This window comes from Formica exsecta, unplaced genomic scaffold (genome assembly GCF_003651465.1).
Source record: "Formica exsecta isolate Colony F162 unplaced genomic scaffold, ASM365146v1 scaffold223, whole genome shotgun sequence".
Classification (NCBI taxonomy): domain Eukaryota; kingdom Metazoa; phylum Arthropoda; class Insecta; order Hymenoptera; family Formicidae; genus Formica; species Formica exsecta.
The window spans coordinates 329,736-346,203 of record NW_021849528.1 but is presented as its reverse complement, the minus strand read 5'-3'; the positions used below and the strand labels follow the sequence as shown (position 1 = coordinate 346,203).

Sequence of the window (16,468 nt, the reverse complement as noted above, 5' to 3'; positions counted from 1 at the left end):
AATATTTAAAAAAAAAAAAAAAAATATGAAAAATGATTATTCTCTTTCTTATATTATTTTTTTTTTTGTTGAATTGTGTTATAATAATTATTATTGAGATTTTCGGTCAATTTATCTTATCTTTACGAAAGAAACATGGTAAGTATTATATTAAACTATGTGCGTTTTAGGTTTGACATGCTCTAAATTCTACTGCTCGTCTCGGTATATCGGCCTCCAGCTGGAGCTACGTCCGGCGGACGTGCCAAGAGTCCAAGTTCGACCTAATGAAATCGACGTGCGAAGCGCTTTAAAGCGCGATCATAAAACCAAACGAGCGCGGGGAGACGTCGTCGGATCGAGCACTCTCTAACCAGACGGCGAGCCAGACAAGGCGACACTATATATAAAGTAGGTTTATGGACTCTTACTACTTATAGTCGATCCGCGCGGCCAAGTTTTTCGGCCCTTCGTGCTTTTAACGGCGCGCTTTACAGCAGCAGCACCGTAATCGGATTATTCTGATACGACGGCGCCTCACACATATATATACACACGAGTTATACCGCCAATCGCGTCGCTGCACTCACCTGAAACAGAAAAAGAACCGCAAATTAATTATAATCGATGCCTAAAACACAGAGAGTGGAGACAAAAATTTCACTAATTATGCCCGATATATCCTACGAGCGTTTTTTTAAACTTTACCAATAGAATTACGTATCTTTGTCGATATATGTCGAAAACAATTCTCACCGCTATTATTTTATCGCAATTATTTTTTAACCGGGTTTCACGTGCCTCCCCCACCTCCCTCCAAATTTTTCAAACGTTTGACAATGTTCCGCCGGCTCATCCCTGTCAGACCAGACATTGAAAAGGGTAACAACGATACGATGTTTATCCAAGGGGAGAAACAGAGAGAGAGAGAGAGAGAGAGAGGGAAAAGAGATCTCTACGTAACGTTCAGCGTACCTCGGCTTACGTAACACGCGTAGCCGAAGGAAAGGGTCCTAACTGTTTGCTCGGCCGCAATGCTATCTGTTTCGATACGTGTGTTTGCAGTTCCCATGTTGACAGGCGCACTATGCTTCGGCCTCACGAGCTTGACGAATCGTTTATATATTTACTCGTCATGGATGCGTTTACACGCACGTATAGACGATCGCACATGAAGCGCGCGCACGATGCACGCGCGCGAGCACGACTATGTCGGCACGCGCATAAAAATTCCTCCTTTTCGAAACTGATTAAACAGGATCCTCTTTATCTTCCTAATATATTATATAAGGGAAAAAAGAGAGAAAGAGAGAAAAAATACATCTACCAAAAAATCTATACATTTATTTTATAGCAAATGAACGCGCTGCGTTTTATCAAAATTAATAATTTTTATTTTTATATTTTTGTAGTTTTTTTCGGTAGATAAGTCAGTTTAAAGGCCAATTTTTCTCAGATTTTAATTTATTTTTCCGTTTGCATTAAAAAAAGCTACTATGCTCAAAAGTTTGAAACAGTAATATCAAATCTCCGTTAATCATCACAAGAAATAAATTTCTGATGTATAGCATAATTAAGTGTTAATTTATTGAATTTATTGAATTTATCATTTCTACCAATTAGCAGAAAATTGATATTAATAAAAGTGATATATTAGAAATGATCGCAAATTAAATATATTACAATTAAATTTCAAAAATATTACATTTTTGATGCAAATGCATCAACACGAAATACTATAATATTATATAACAGTAAAGTAATTAAAAAGTAAGAAGAGAGAGAAAAAGTTAACAATATTAACTTGATATCAAGATGTTTTTCTAGTTCCACATTTATTGCTCGTGAAATAAGTTTAAAAAGTAATGAAAAACGTTCCAACGTCGTTATAAGAACAATTTATGTCATTGCAATTAATTGAGCTTCTTCGTTTTTGATATTGAAATATTTCTCAAATTATTTATTCTCAAGATATATTAATACCAAATTTATTAACGTTTAATTTGGAAAAAGGTCCCAAACGATATGATATTGCTAAAGTAGGTAAATATTAGGGCAACAACGTCACGTTTAATTTTTTTACTAATTGACAACATCGATAAATCGTCGGAATTAGAGAAACAAATTGGTAATTTAATCATACGATACACTCACCAAATTTGATTTCTCGTGGTAGGATGCCAGGTTAACAAAGTAAAGTAACAAAAGTGATGTAATCTAATGGAGAGTGCAATAAATATATATCTTGGAGTATAAATTATTCTCAATTTGCAGCTCTAAGAACTAAAGTCTAAAGACTAAATGATACATCGGCTTCGGTTACCTTCCCTCTGTTATATCCAAAATCTTGATTTAGCCATAAGATTCTTTGAGGATTTAAATGCGTAAATATCTCAATGAAAAATATCTTTCTATCCGAGTGCAGTATCGATACTCTTCGGATGTCGATATCAAATAGTCATGTAATAAACGCGATTGGACGATCAGGATGTACGCTTCGCTTCGATCTCTTCCCCCCTCTCTCTCTCTCTCTCTCTCCCTCCCCCCCCCCCCCCCTCCTCTCTCTCTCTCTCTCTCTTTCTCTCTCTCTCTGTTGTGTGTATCTTGGCATAACAGCCGATGATAAGCGGGCGCGATGATATTGGGAGTTCTACGCGCGCAGTTATACACCGGCGGCCTATTACACGCCGTATTACCACTGTCAACATACGCGCACGCATAATAACGGTTATTAGATACGCACGCCGGGGCTGGCTGCGCGGCCGGGATTTACCCTTTGCATTACCGCCGGCACCGCGTCCGCACAATCCTGTCCACGTTCCCGCGGACTCGCGCCGGATGTTTGCCGTTGTCGAGATGCTTGCGGCGCTCATATCGAGATCAACGTTCGTCGCAAGCTACCGCTAGCGATCGGCGGATTGATCAAAAAAGTTCGGATCCTGTTCGATGAGATTACTATTTTCTCATATCGTGAATATCCAGACTAATAACATTTTGTACAATTTTTAGTAGCGAAATATAGCTTACACAAATTTCGAATTCACGAAGGAATACAACTATTAAGTTTTTGGTATTTTCATTTTTTGTTTCTTATCATTATGCCGCGTGCTTATCATTTAAATCGTATACAGATTAAAGATGATCCAAGTAAGTGTGAAGGAAATTTTATTAAGATGTAAATTCGATTAATTAGAAAGAAATTGCGCTCGTTCAACAAGCGCATGGCTTGCCTTTCTTCTTTAGTTGCTCGTCGAATCTCCGAGTCTTCATTAGATTTTTAATCTCAATTTTTTTTTATTTAGATATTTAGATGTTGCGTTAAGTAAAAAAAAAGACATAGTAGAATTTGCATAATCGTGTATTTGGGAAAGGCAAATAAACAAATTCCTCGCATGCATGTGATAATTATCGATCGATCATTTACCGCGAATGCATGCAATTCTCATTAACGAGGCTTTCTTTTACAAAAAGACCGAGATACGTGAATCGACTAATTGGCAGAGATCGGATTTACTTACGAGAGAGATTAAACATGATTATCTTCGCATTGATCGGAATTTCAATGAGCGCCAAAGAGACCTCGAATGGATCTCGAGGGATAGGACAACGGATTTATGAATCACTGTCGTGGAACAGGTGTTTATGATCGATACAGCCATCGTCGGCAGACGACATATTGCGCGATGGCTGTATCGGCTAAATCGCAAAGACCGCGACGCGTTTAGGGCTTTCGACAGTTTAATGGATATTCTCGGTCGCGACGTGACGACAGATGACCGAGGACGGTCAGTCGGGGCGGACAAACCTGTACTTTTCGCCGGTGTGCAACAACAAGCGATCTGCGCGCGACCGCGATCGAAAGAGAATGTGAATGAAAGCGGCAGGAAACTCCGCGGAATGGCGAATAGCGCGAGATACATGCCCTTCCTTTTTGGGCCGAAACCGGGCGAAGAAACTGGTTCCCCTCCCCCCACCCCCCCACTCCTCATGTACGTGCGTAGGATTTTATTGTTCGAAAATTGCAATTAGTACAGTTCCCTCATTTGCGAGCGTACTTTCTCACGGGTAATGTTCCCTCGTCCTCGCCGCGGATGCTATTCAGCCCGGTATAAAACGGAATTTTCGGACAAAGAGTGTATTAAACAAAGAGTGGCAGGAATGAAAGGTCACGATGTATGTATTCCGTGGAAAGACTGTGTTTTAAAGCGAAAGAAAGATAATACAACGCGCGCGCCTTTGCCGAAGCGAACGGAAACACACTTCCGAAATACGCGAAACGCGACGTTACATATGGCGTCCCATAAAAATACCGCGGTTTCTTTTGCCTCTCTCTCTCTCTGTCTGCGAATTCTCCTTCGTCAATTCGAAGCCGATTTTTCCTTAATAGAAATGTCTAGCTCTACCATCGTTTTAAGCACATTTTATTAATCGAGGATCGTCAATGTGTACGAAACTCTTCTCCCTTCCCCCCAAACCCTCTTTCTCACTCTTCCTTTCTGTTCCCCTCGTCGCGTTCAGTATGTCGCAGCGGCAAACAAAGCCGAGGACATCATATGCAGGTAGGATTATAGCCGAGGACCCCTTTTTTCGGTTTAGAGGGATGAGCGAGAGCCACCCTCCTCGATGTCCCGACGAAGTCCGTCCCGGAGCTGATCCCGCGCTGGTCCCCCTCTCGCCCGCGGAGACGAGGGGGGCTGCGAAATCGTGGCTGCGGGATGCGCTCGGGATGTTAAATGCACAAATGTGTAACTGCATTGTCAAATGGAAAAATCTCCCCCGGGACGTCGATGGCACAATAATGGGACAGATTATAATCTCGTCTACCCCCCGGGGGGGAGGGCGCTGCTCCCCCCCCCGCCTCTCGGATGTTAGCCTTCCGTAAGCCTTCCCCATATCTCTCGTCGTGTCTCACCTTGCTCTCTCTCTCTCTCTCTCTCTCTCACCCTGTCTTGTGTACACGCACGGTACACGCGTGCGGTGTATCTTGTCCGACTATTGACTACCCCGTAGTCGTTGTGTGCCACCCTCCCGCGTCACCGTGTATCGTTCCCCTTCTCTCCCCGTGTGTCCCCGTGTGTCGAGCCCCTTGCACGACACGCTATAGCCTAATTAAGTGGGCATAATAGATCCGACAGTTGTGCGTATTGTCCGTCGACGTAAAGTATCCGGCGTACCATTTCCATCCCGCCCTTCCCAAAGACTTTATATCTCGAGTGAGAGCTTACTTTTGGGATATCAACGCAATATTATAACAGTGAGATAATCAGATTTTCGCCAGACTAGATTTTCTCGTGCTTCTCTTTTTTTTCTTTTTTTAGAGATTTTTGATAAAGAAAAATTCTTGCGTGGAAAAGAAAATGAATCGGCGTTTGCGATGAATGTGCAATCGCTTGTGCATTCAATCACTCGACATTCCCTAACGCGATACCGCATTACCTCATCGTCATAAATAGACACGCTCGATATCGCAGCCGAGAATATACTATATATTAATCGCCACCTTCTTTCCTCATCCTCCTCGCTGATTTACGCTCGCGCGAGTACGGAGAGGATGCGCGCGCGTCGCATCTTGGAGACGTCTCTCTAGATAAACTCGGCGCGATACGCGACCGCTCGTCTCGTTGTAACAGGTACTAACAACTTGTTTGCACGAAGTAAGCGGATCTCCCCGGAGAACAGCTGTCAAGCGACCGTGTCGACGTACGTGCACGCGTTTCTTCAACATTCCGCGCTTATCAGATAGCCGAAGCAGCGATCAATCTCTATCCCGCGTGTCGAGAGGCGCGCACGAAGCGGAAAACGGCACGAGGAACGAGACGGAGAGCGGCGCAATTTAGAGGAAGATAGAGCCAACGGAGAACCGGATCAATTTACACACGACTCTATTCACGTAGAAAGGAACATAAATCGCAATCGTAATATGTATCCGTCGTCATTTTGAACCAGTCACTCGTCTCATTAACGGAATATTCCTGTCCGCGTTCCTGCGATATAATCTCGCAGATTCGAATTATCGATACACACGGTTCTCTCGTCTCGTTCATCTACCTTACTACGGTCGCACGAAGCATTTCCACCATAGCGCAAAATTAACGCTTCGTCTTCCAAACGTCTTTTTAAGAATTTCGCTGTAACGATGCCCGTGGCGTTCTCGCCAGCCCCGCTGCAATCGACGGTCTCTTCTACGGGAATTTAAGAGGAACATCGACGGGACAGAGAAGTAAAACCAAGAGAGACGACCATATCCGACCGTGAGCAGCAAGGCGGAGAGGGTGCACAGAAGAGGCGAGGGTAGTAGGAGTCGAGAGGGAGGAAAGGAAATGGCGCGTCGGCGATGGTGGAGAGCGACGATAGGAGAGGAGAGACGAGGGGGAAAGGGGAAGGTTTCCAGCTCGACGGAGCCAATTCAGACCCGGAATTTATCCTATCAATTTCCGCTCGGTGGAGTGGCAAAGAGCTCGGCGCAGCTCTCCCGGCTCGCCGTTCGCTATATTAACGCCGCGAAACTCGCCGCTTCGCCGCGCGGAACATCCGGAACGGCTCTCGCACCTGACACACCGCAGAAGAAGAAGGAGAGAACAGAGTATCTTGAAGAATACATCTTTCTAGCACCTAATAAAATATCGCTATTTATTCGAAGCTCAGTAGTCATTCTGTGATCTTTTTCTTTCTCAATCAAATTAATTATTTAATCGGCATGTGTTGAAAATAAGAGAAACGTAATTAATCTTATTATATTCAATGTGTTTTATTAAAAATGATTAAATGATTAAATTATTAAACTGTTTTATTTAAAAAAATTTCGAGTTTTTTTCTTTATCAGCGATGATTTACGATAAATACATTTTACATGACGAATAACATTGAATTTTTCAGCTTATGCTTAGAGGTGCAGTTCTCGGATGTTATCTTATCGTCCTATATTCTTCACACGTCTCGTACTCGTGTAACGCGTGTCTGGTGATTTATCACAAAAGGCCATGTATTTAACCGATCAAATCGACGATTTTCCAGGCTAATGCACGTTATCGCGTACGTCGAAATGTGCGCTTCCGGTTACGTGTTTGCGCTCTACTCATCAAGGTGATACTATAATGATTTCGTTAATGCGTCTGCAATTGTCTTAACAATGTAGCACCAAATGCAATCAAAAATATGTTGTATCATCAAGAAAACGTGAGATAAAAATATCGCGTCTTTGAAACATTTGAAGAGAACAACGGTCTCTAATTTTACGCTTTTAAAGCGAAGTTTATCAAAATTCTTGAAGCGGTTGAAATTTCTCTGTTCCCCAATTTCGTCACGTAAATCCTTGGTAATGATTTTCAACCTTTCACAGTGGAAAGAAATGCTGCACATCTCGCGAAGGGCCCTTCTATTATCTTCTTGTCGTAATAGCGCTAATCGGCGAACGGAGCGTGGGCAAAAAGCTCCGAGACGGGTTAATTCGTGAAGGCGGGATGAGACGAGAGACCGAGACGGAAAGAGAGAGACAGAGAGGGAGAGACAGAGAGAAAGACAGAGAGGAGAAAGAGAGAGAGAGAGGCTAGGATGGACCTCTTTAGGTTTATCGGAGCAAATAATACAGCGGGGAGAGCCTAGCCAGGCCTTCCATGCGGAAGACCAGCGAACCGATCACATTGATCTTTGCCAAAAACAATACCCGACCCGCCTTTGAATTCCGCTGGCAAAATACGGGCGCTAGGTGAGTCACCGGGATACGTATATGTATATATACACAAACACACACGGCGAAGGGTACGCATGAGGAGACACGACCGCACACTCGCGCAAGGTTTCCCCTGTATGTGTATATAGTACTCTTTATTTACGTGTACGTATAAGTAGTTACACGTGTATATACAGCTGAGTTTCGTCGGCGAGCGCGGGATTTAATAAACACACGCGCGCGACGTTCCCGCGCGTCTACACCGGATGTGTACGTCGATTTGTAAAACTGTAGAAGGATGCGCACTTGTGATCCTAAGCGACAGATAAATAACAGATCGAATGTTTATCGTGCAGCGCTCGTGAGAGCGAGGAAGAGTTTTCAATTCTACGAGTTGTTCGTTATCTTTACTTCGCGGTCAAAGGGGATTTCACCGCCGCGACTAAATACGATATCGCACGATATTATACAGACGATACTCTCTACCGGGGAATAAGCAATATTTAAATAACATTTCGCGCGCGCGGCGAAAAGACGACGATTGTTGTTTTAAACAAACGAGGCGCGTGTCCCGAAGCCGCGTAAACGTTCCATTTGTAGCGCGTCAACATAAAAATCCGCGAGCTTGACGTGTCTGGTGATAGAAAAAAATCAGTCGGTAAATTTGCAGGCAAACAGGCTACACAAAGCAAGTCGGGGCATCTCGTCAAAATACATTCCGCATCAATTTCCAATCGGTGCTATTCAATTCGGCCGTGTAACGCGACGCGCAGTCAAGTCTGGATGGATGTGCGCGAGCGGTCGGAAAAAAAAAAGGAAAAATTGATAATGGATTAATAACTGCCGTTCAATTCGCGAATCCGTTAATTATTTTCAACTGCACGGGAACTCCGAAGGATTGACAGGCCGATCGACGCACGGCAAAAAATGGACACGGACCACTGTGCGCCGTTGAAAAAAAAAAGAGTTAATTTTCGTGTTTGCTGCGTAATGTCGTGAGGTGATCTTTCAATGTATATGTGCGTAAAGATTTAATGCAAAATTACGTTACAGATCTTGTCGATCATGTTATAATTTGTCGTCAACATTTCTCGTTCATATGTTAAAATTCATCGACTTGTCTTGCGACAAATTACTACGATGTTTATGGCACGATACGGGAAGTTGGCGCAGGTTGCTGCCACGTTTGTTTCGAGATGAATACAAGAGACCCTCTCTCTCTCTCCGGCACGAAGTCAGTGAGCACTTTGTTTACGCGAACAATCGATTTCTCGATCATAACCGCACGAGTATATAATATATACCGGAGTCGGATATCCCCCTTGCTCCGCCTCGCCACTTAAAAATCCGTATAATGGGGGGGGAGGGAGCGACTATGATGCTGGAGAACGAGAGAGAAACGAAGGGTGAGAATAGGACGAGGAGGGAAAGCGAGAGCCGGGCTCCGCTCCGCCAACGAGGTCCCTTTTTTATGAATATTCGAACACGCGCCAATAAATTCGAATGAGCACGGCGAAAGGGTCGCCAGACGTTGAAGTGGTAGTCCGTTCGCCGTCGATAGGTTCGCCCTGGTCGGTCTGGTAGGGTCCTGCTGCTGAAGGGTGACAGCGATACGGTGCGTTGACGGCGCACGACATTTCTCCCCGGCATGCGTGTGTTTGTAAATATGCGACGCACACGCACGTACATCTATATTCGAGAGGATAAAGAGACAGAGAGAGAAAACGATATGGCCTCCTCCCTCTGCGCCAAGGAACCGTAACTGCGTTGCTCCTGTCAACCATCCCCGATCTCTACTCGCGCTCCTTGTCCGACAACGCGAGGAAAAAGAGGAGAAAGAAGGGGGTGGAACGAAACGACTGTTGCCGATCCCCGCATTCCCTCGCTCTCCGCGCGTCGGAATTTCGTCCTCCCTTAGGAGTTATTCAAATTTGCTGCTCGAACGCAGCTCTCGACTGGCTGACGTCGAAACGACGACGACGACGACGACGACGCCGAAAAGACCGTTCGCCTCGTGAATTCCGAGCTGCGGATCTCTCCGCGAATCTTCCGCTCCAAGATAGCGTAGACGATTCGGGAGAAGTCTCGTCTGTGATGCCTCGAAATAGTAAACGACTGTTTTTATCCGGTCCCAGCTGTAGATATATACATTTAGAGGAACACGCAAGCTGAATAATTCATTCGTTCAGTTCGCGTCTTTGTCCCGGTCTTTTTTTTTTCTCTTAAAAAAATGCCGCGAGAGAAAGAATCATTGCTGATCGCGCTCATGCGCTTGTCTTTTCGCGGCGCGTACGTATGTCGGCTGGACCGCGACGCGTACGAATCTTTCTGCCGGGAATACGAGAATACTGAGGGTGTGTTTGCGCGGGGGGAGAAAGGTTGGGCCAATGTGTATAGAAAGTGAAAGAGGCACACACAAGCGCCTCTCTCTCTCTCGCCGGCTAATGCAGAACGGTGAAATATTCATCAGTCTGGCTGCCTGCCTCGGTGGCGCGGCCCAGCCCACCCTTTATATTTCGTAATTACCCTCCCAGGCCCGTCCTACCACCTCAAGCCAGCCTCCCCAACTGCCTCCACCTCCGTCTCCATCATCGCTAGCCTAGCTGCTACCCTTCGTCCCGCTGATCCCACCGGTCGTCATCGTCGTCAACATCGTCGTCGTCGTCTCGGCCCTCTCTCGACCCCCTCCCCCTCCTCTTCTCCTCTATATCAGAGTTTCCACTCCCAATCCCCGCTTTTCCGTCACCTCCGCCAACCGGGTGGCGCTCTAATTTCCGCGCCAACGGCACGGAAGCATATCCTTGGAGTAAACTACGGGACGAACGCGTCAACAGTGTCTGGCACGATTATTCGTCAACATTTTCTTTTGTGCCGCGAATTTCAGTATTTTATACAAAGCAGTCAGATGTATATATACAGATTGTGTGTGTGTGTATGCACGTACAATATATGTGAAAATAATAATGCGTATTATTCAAATCGCTATTTAATGTTAATTCTAAAACATTTGGAATGTATATCCAAATCTTGCGAAAAGAATTTCCTGGGAATTCGCAAATTTTCCAAATATTTTTGTCAAATTTTATGTAAAATTGGAAAATTTTTAGATGCATCTTTTTAAAATATGTTTCTTAATTATATACACTTTTTAATGTTTTCTATCAACTTTTTTACCAATTTTCTGCAAATTAAAAAAGAAATTCATGAGAATTTCAGATTTTCTAGGTTTTCAGAGAGAATAGAGACACATCCTGTTTATTCCATTCTTTAAAAAAGTTATTTGAATGCCTTTGAGATGTATTTGAATATATATGTATATAACTGGTTCAAAATAGGAAATTAAAACTCAACACAAAAAATGACGACAGTTTAAAAAACTTTCTATAAAGTATTTCTTAATCATATATTTCAGGATTAAGAAACTCAAATTGACAAAGTTCTTTCCGACGCGCAGATTTCAAAGTAACTTGGACAATAGCCAGACGCAATCATCGATAATTAATAAGATCCGTATATCGCTATTGATGAAAAACGCGGGCGTTATTTTTCCTCTTCCATCGGGGTTCGTTGCGGCGGCAACGGTTCGAAATACTTGCCGAAAGGCGGTACGACAAAGGCGTAATATCGTGCCCGGTAGCATAGTCGATCGAGGCGCCCATATATCCCGGGCAACGGCCGGAGGTCTAAATATTTATACGCTAATGCCTATGCGTCGGTTCGAACATCAAAGACGAGGCTGCTCAATCCCTCCTGCATAGTTCGTAAAAATAAATTCCCGCCGTCGCGCGCGCGTCGCTACCTTTTGCTCCGATCCTCGTCGACGACGCCCGACCGCGACGACGACGACATCCTCGTCGACATCGCGCGCTCCCTGCGTTCGACGGAGAAGGGTTCGAAAAGTCGAAGGGGAGCGCCCTGATCGCGTCCCGGAGCCTATCCACCGCAGGCCTAATACGCACGCGAAAACACAAGTTGTGTGCCACGAGCAAACATTAGACGCGAGCACGGCGAGGAGGAGAGCGAGAGGACAAAGAAGAAGTCGGAGGTTCCTCGGCGTAGAACGAGAGATTCAGCGAGACGTTAAAGCAAACAACGAGTCACACACGCAGTCACACGTCGAGCCCCGCGGTATTTTCCGGCCACCCCCCGATTCCCCTCCTCCTTTTTCAGACACGCGCTCTCGTCGTAGAGATTCTCTTACAAGAACCTCCCGCGACGCGGGATTCACCTATTTCCGAAGGGATGCTGCGCTGAACGCTTCAAGAGAGAAGCGAGTATTTATCCAAGTGACACATATCGCCGGGATACGTCAAACGATCGTTATTTCGCGACACTGCTTATTGTCTTAAGTATATTATTGCACCGCGTGTCAAGGAAAATTTCCATATGAAACTTCCGTTAATATTCTCGATACTAACGAGAAAATCGCTGCAAACAATACATAATTAAATCAGCTGGCTAGGACAGAATATATACCGCGCACGAGTTAGCTCGTATATAAAAAGCTGAATGCGGATACTTGAAAGTACGCTTGATTAGCCCCGTGAGAGGCTTCGTCGCGCCTGGATTTCGGCCGAGATCGCGAGATCGGGAGATCTCGGGGCGCATCGGTGCGCATTCACAATAGAGCGAGTCGGAGGGTTAGGAGGTCCTTTCTCGCACATCTATACACGATTTATAAAATACGGGAGAAGCACAATGGACACACCGACACGGGGAGGGGAAAGAGGGAAGGCAGGGTAACTCTGTTATCGCGGTCCGCTAAGCGGCCGGATACAATGTCCCAATCCGGGTTCCGTCTTCCTCAATCTCGGTCGAACGTTTCCGTCGCTCCTTCTTCGGCCGCCCTCCTCGCGCGGTCACGAATGTCCAAATATTTGCCCGAAATGTATATTCCCCCCCGGTGGTCCTTCTCCGCTTTTGTACCCTCGAGAAGCAGGAGAAAGAAAGAGAGGGAGAGAGAGAGAAAGAGGGTCGGCTTATTATCCCGGAATAATCGTGGCGCGCTTCATCGGGCGCATCGGCTCGGAAATTGGAAAACCTCAAATTTGTTTTGGGCATTGTTGCACCACCATGTTGGACCTCGACCGCTTTTCCACGTCTAGCGCCTTCGGGCCTCTACTCTTAAAACGCGGGCGCGCGCCGGTCAAGTTAACGAAACGCTCCATCGGGATGTCTTAGCGCTCGTTAACGCGCCTTGTGTCTGACTAGTCGAACGTAAAATCTTCTCCTAGACATTTCTTCGAATCCGCCCGAGTACATTCACGACTTGGAAGAATTTTGTTCGAAGTTGCGCCGCGCGGACACCTGCGTTCCGCGCACCATTATACCGATATCGTTGAATGGAAACGAATTTGTGTGAGGTCTCTGCGAGATTTCCTTTCGGGTTAGAAAGGTTGCATTTTTCATGTCAAATTACAATGCACGCCTCGTTATTCCGCGAGTGGGTTAAGGGATTTTTCAAAGATTCATAGGGCGTGTTCGCAACAATGTCGTCGATAAGTATACGACACGACTTAGGATAGGATAACTGCGTCTATACGTGCCTTTGCGAAATCCGCGCGAGTGTCCCCCCGCGATGGAAAAAAAAACTGGCATTAACTTGACGGCCTTTTCAACGGAATAGCGCGCGCCCCGCGCATTATCTCCCTTCGTCGCACGGTCGTTCGCCCTTGATACGTGGTATTTCGCAAATTGCGGACTCGTCACGCATGAAAACGACGCGCGGCCGCCGCATAATCTTGTAGGTGGAATATACCGTGCCACGCTGATACGCCCGATCAAATATTCATCGGCAGGGACGAGGTGCATACGGCTTTTGTTGTCAACGGGAATCTTGGACTTGACACGCGAAGAGTAGGAAGTATATGCACTCCCTCCCGAGAAGGCGAGAAGGGAATAAGAAGTGTATCCAGTCCGAGTCCTGGTTAAACTGACTGGCGTTGGCGCGATACTTTGGCGAGCGTTCAAGAAAATTTGTAAGTGTAATTACATGTTTTCTTGAAAATTCTTTTACCGAGAGATATTATACTTCTCTTTTTTTTTTTTTAACAGATTAAATTAAGTAAAATCGATATATTTTTATGTGGAATATCGGATAAAAAGATCTTATTTTTATTTCAGTTATTGAATCTCAATAGAATAAAAAATAAAATGTTAGTTTTTTGGTTACCATACTTTCACGCATTTGAATTTCTATTCGATATAAAAGCCTGGAAAGCACGGCTGTTAGAGCAAACGAAAAATATTGGTCTGTTATTTCATCATTTCAAGATCTAATTTTATTTTCATAAATATCGTTCAATATTAATTGAACAATTGTAAGTTTCTATCTGAACAAAGTATTTTAAATATTCTGTTTAATTGTAATATTAAATAGAAATCGAGAAAGAATTTTGAAAAAAATATTGGGGAAAGCTAATGATATTAATTCGATTTCCCGTTTAAAATTGCGTTTTTAAAACATACTTTTTATATTTTAACTTTCCCAAACGGAATTTATAATTCTTTTGGAAAATCTATTCCAATTAAATCTGAGAAATTTTTCTATGCGAGTACTCATTTCACGAGTTTCTGCGATTTTATTTATTCTAATCGATGCCAATATTCTTGTAAACGGCGGTCGATGAAAAATTTCGCGAGATCCATTTTTCAAGATTGCAATATTTCTTATATCCTTTGCAATGCTGCGTCATGGATAACGGCATATACCTCGGTAATACCAACGTTCAACAATATCCACGTACGAATTCTCCTTTCTTCCTCTGTCTCCGCGTGTACCAAAAGCCGCCGATATTGGCAGTATTTACGAAAAAGCGAAACCTCTTTGTGAGGCAGATTAATAAAACCAGCTCATCCTCGGAGCGAAGCCGACGGGCGCCGCCCGCCGTGAATTCGACGTTTCCGCTGACGCGGCAAAAACGGGATCGTATTGCAAGGTGCGTTTTTCATGACGTCGAGAGTATCGGCGCTCCGGAACCCCATGGTATTTCGCGGGTATTGATTTTCGGATGACGATTGAGTCGTTCTCCCCTCGCGATTATCTTCCGATAAACAACAGACGGACTTGAATAAAATTGTAAATTAAAAACTCGCTTCAAAATTAATTCCGACTTTATATAAGAAACAAAATGTGACGGCTTAGATCGTCAGTCATCAATATGAAGATTATAAAGATTATGTATAGAAGAGAAAATATAATTTTTAACATCCTATTCTCGCTTGCGCGCAAGGAGTTAAAGATAAAAAAAAAAAATAAATATCCAACTGCGAGAGGTATTATAACATCATTAATTATCCTATTTTTTCGCTCTCCTCCGGTATCCTTGTCATTTTCATGTTCAAAGTACGTACTCGAGTAATTGGTATTCAAACAGAACGCGCGGCTGCATGATGAATTTTTGAACGTAGCAGTGCGTATCAAACTCAAATCATACGCAACGCTGAGAGGATATTCGGCGGTCGAAATTTTCGAACATTTTATTTCGTTTCTCGTTACAACGTTGTTGCAAAGTTAACTCGGGCGACGAGCGTAACGAGTAGCATGATAGACATGACGATAACTGCGATTCCACCCTCGCTTTCCCGGCGAGGAAATTAAAAGACGTTTACCGGAAGACGGTCGCCTAATGTGTCTTCGGGTAAATCGATTGGTTATTTGCTCGAGCGAAATCGCATCACGGCTCGTCATTCAATAAAAACAAGACGGGCGGGGGAGCGATAAACCACTTAAGGCCACTCGATACCGCCGTCGTCGACCCACGACGTTGTTCCGAAGGAAGAAGGAAAGCGAAAGAATCTTACGAGAAAGAATGGCAAACAAATTCAAAGCAACATTAATCGTGTATCCTAATTGTGTGCCTATCAGCAAAATTATATTTATAACAATCTAGAATCGCAAAGACTTAATTTAGGTTCTAAGGTAGAGAGCTTTAGAGTTTGAGGAAACTGTAAGAACAAGCTCAATTTTATCGAGACTTTGATTAAAGCAATCTTTGACAATTCAACGCGTGCAACTATACATGCTCTCTCTCTTCTTCCCATTAAATATCTCCGTCTCGTTATCCCGAAGACGCGTAGCGGCGCCAGAGTACGCATGCACAAACAGACCCGACACTGTATAGGCGAGAGCATTAAATATGCACCTCGCGTCATTTGGGGACGCGGGTCATTATTCCATCCGCTGTCTGCCACGCTGACTTAAGTCCATCCAGGCAGCCGAGGCCATTCGATCGAACGACGTCCTTTCCCCGAAGAGAGCGAAGACGAGAATAGAGAGAGAGGGAGAGAGAAAAAGGAATGAGAGGAGATTCCGAGATGAGGCGAGGAGTTCTCTCGCACGAATGTTCCCGGTCATCGACGAGAGCAGGAGGCGGAGTGAAGCAGAATTAGAAATGCTTTATGCAATCGACCGTCTCGTGGTTAACCCTAAACGGGGTATGAAATATTCGACTCGTATAAAGGTGTGCGGGTCTGTGTGTATGGGATGCGCCATATATCATAACGAAATCTTGGAATAATACGAGAAGCCTGAAAAAAGCAGCGTACATACACAGACACAGCGGTAAAAAGTGAGAAATTGTTAGATTTATTAAAACATTATGCGCCGAACGGAAACTCAATTGAATTAATCCCGAAATTGTGCGTCAAAAAAGTGAATTAAACGCACCGTTATATCCGCGTTGTATATTGCGATTTGTGTCAATGAATTCTGTCATAGATTGCGCAGCGAAATAAATAAACGTAGTAATTACATTTATTTGTAAGCCTGGCGGACCGGCAATTTAGTAAATCCGGCGAATATTTTTTTTTTTTTTTTTT

The 16,468-nt window shown here is 44.2% G+C and overlaps 1 protein-coding gene across 2 annotated transcripts in view; it reads right to left on the bottom strand.

Annotated features, from left to right (window-relative positions):
* The window catches only part of LOC115235482 (protein pangolin, isoforms A/H/I/S-like), a 160,931-nt gene that overhangs the window by 46,911 nt on the left and 97,552 nt on the right, over window positions 1–16,468 (bottom strand). The window contains exon 4 of one of the 2 annotated variants that reach the window (XM_029807309.1): window positions 138–569. The exons of the other annotated variant lie outside the window; for it this stretch is intronic. Coding sequence (XP_029663169.1) covers window positions 540–569 — 30 coding nt within the window. The 3' untranslated portion in view covers window positions 138–539. Of the gene's footprint in view, window positions 1–137; window positions 570–16,468 lie in introns of those variants that run through there. 2 annotated transcript variants of the gene reach the window in all.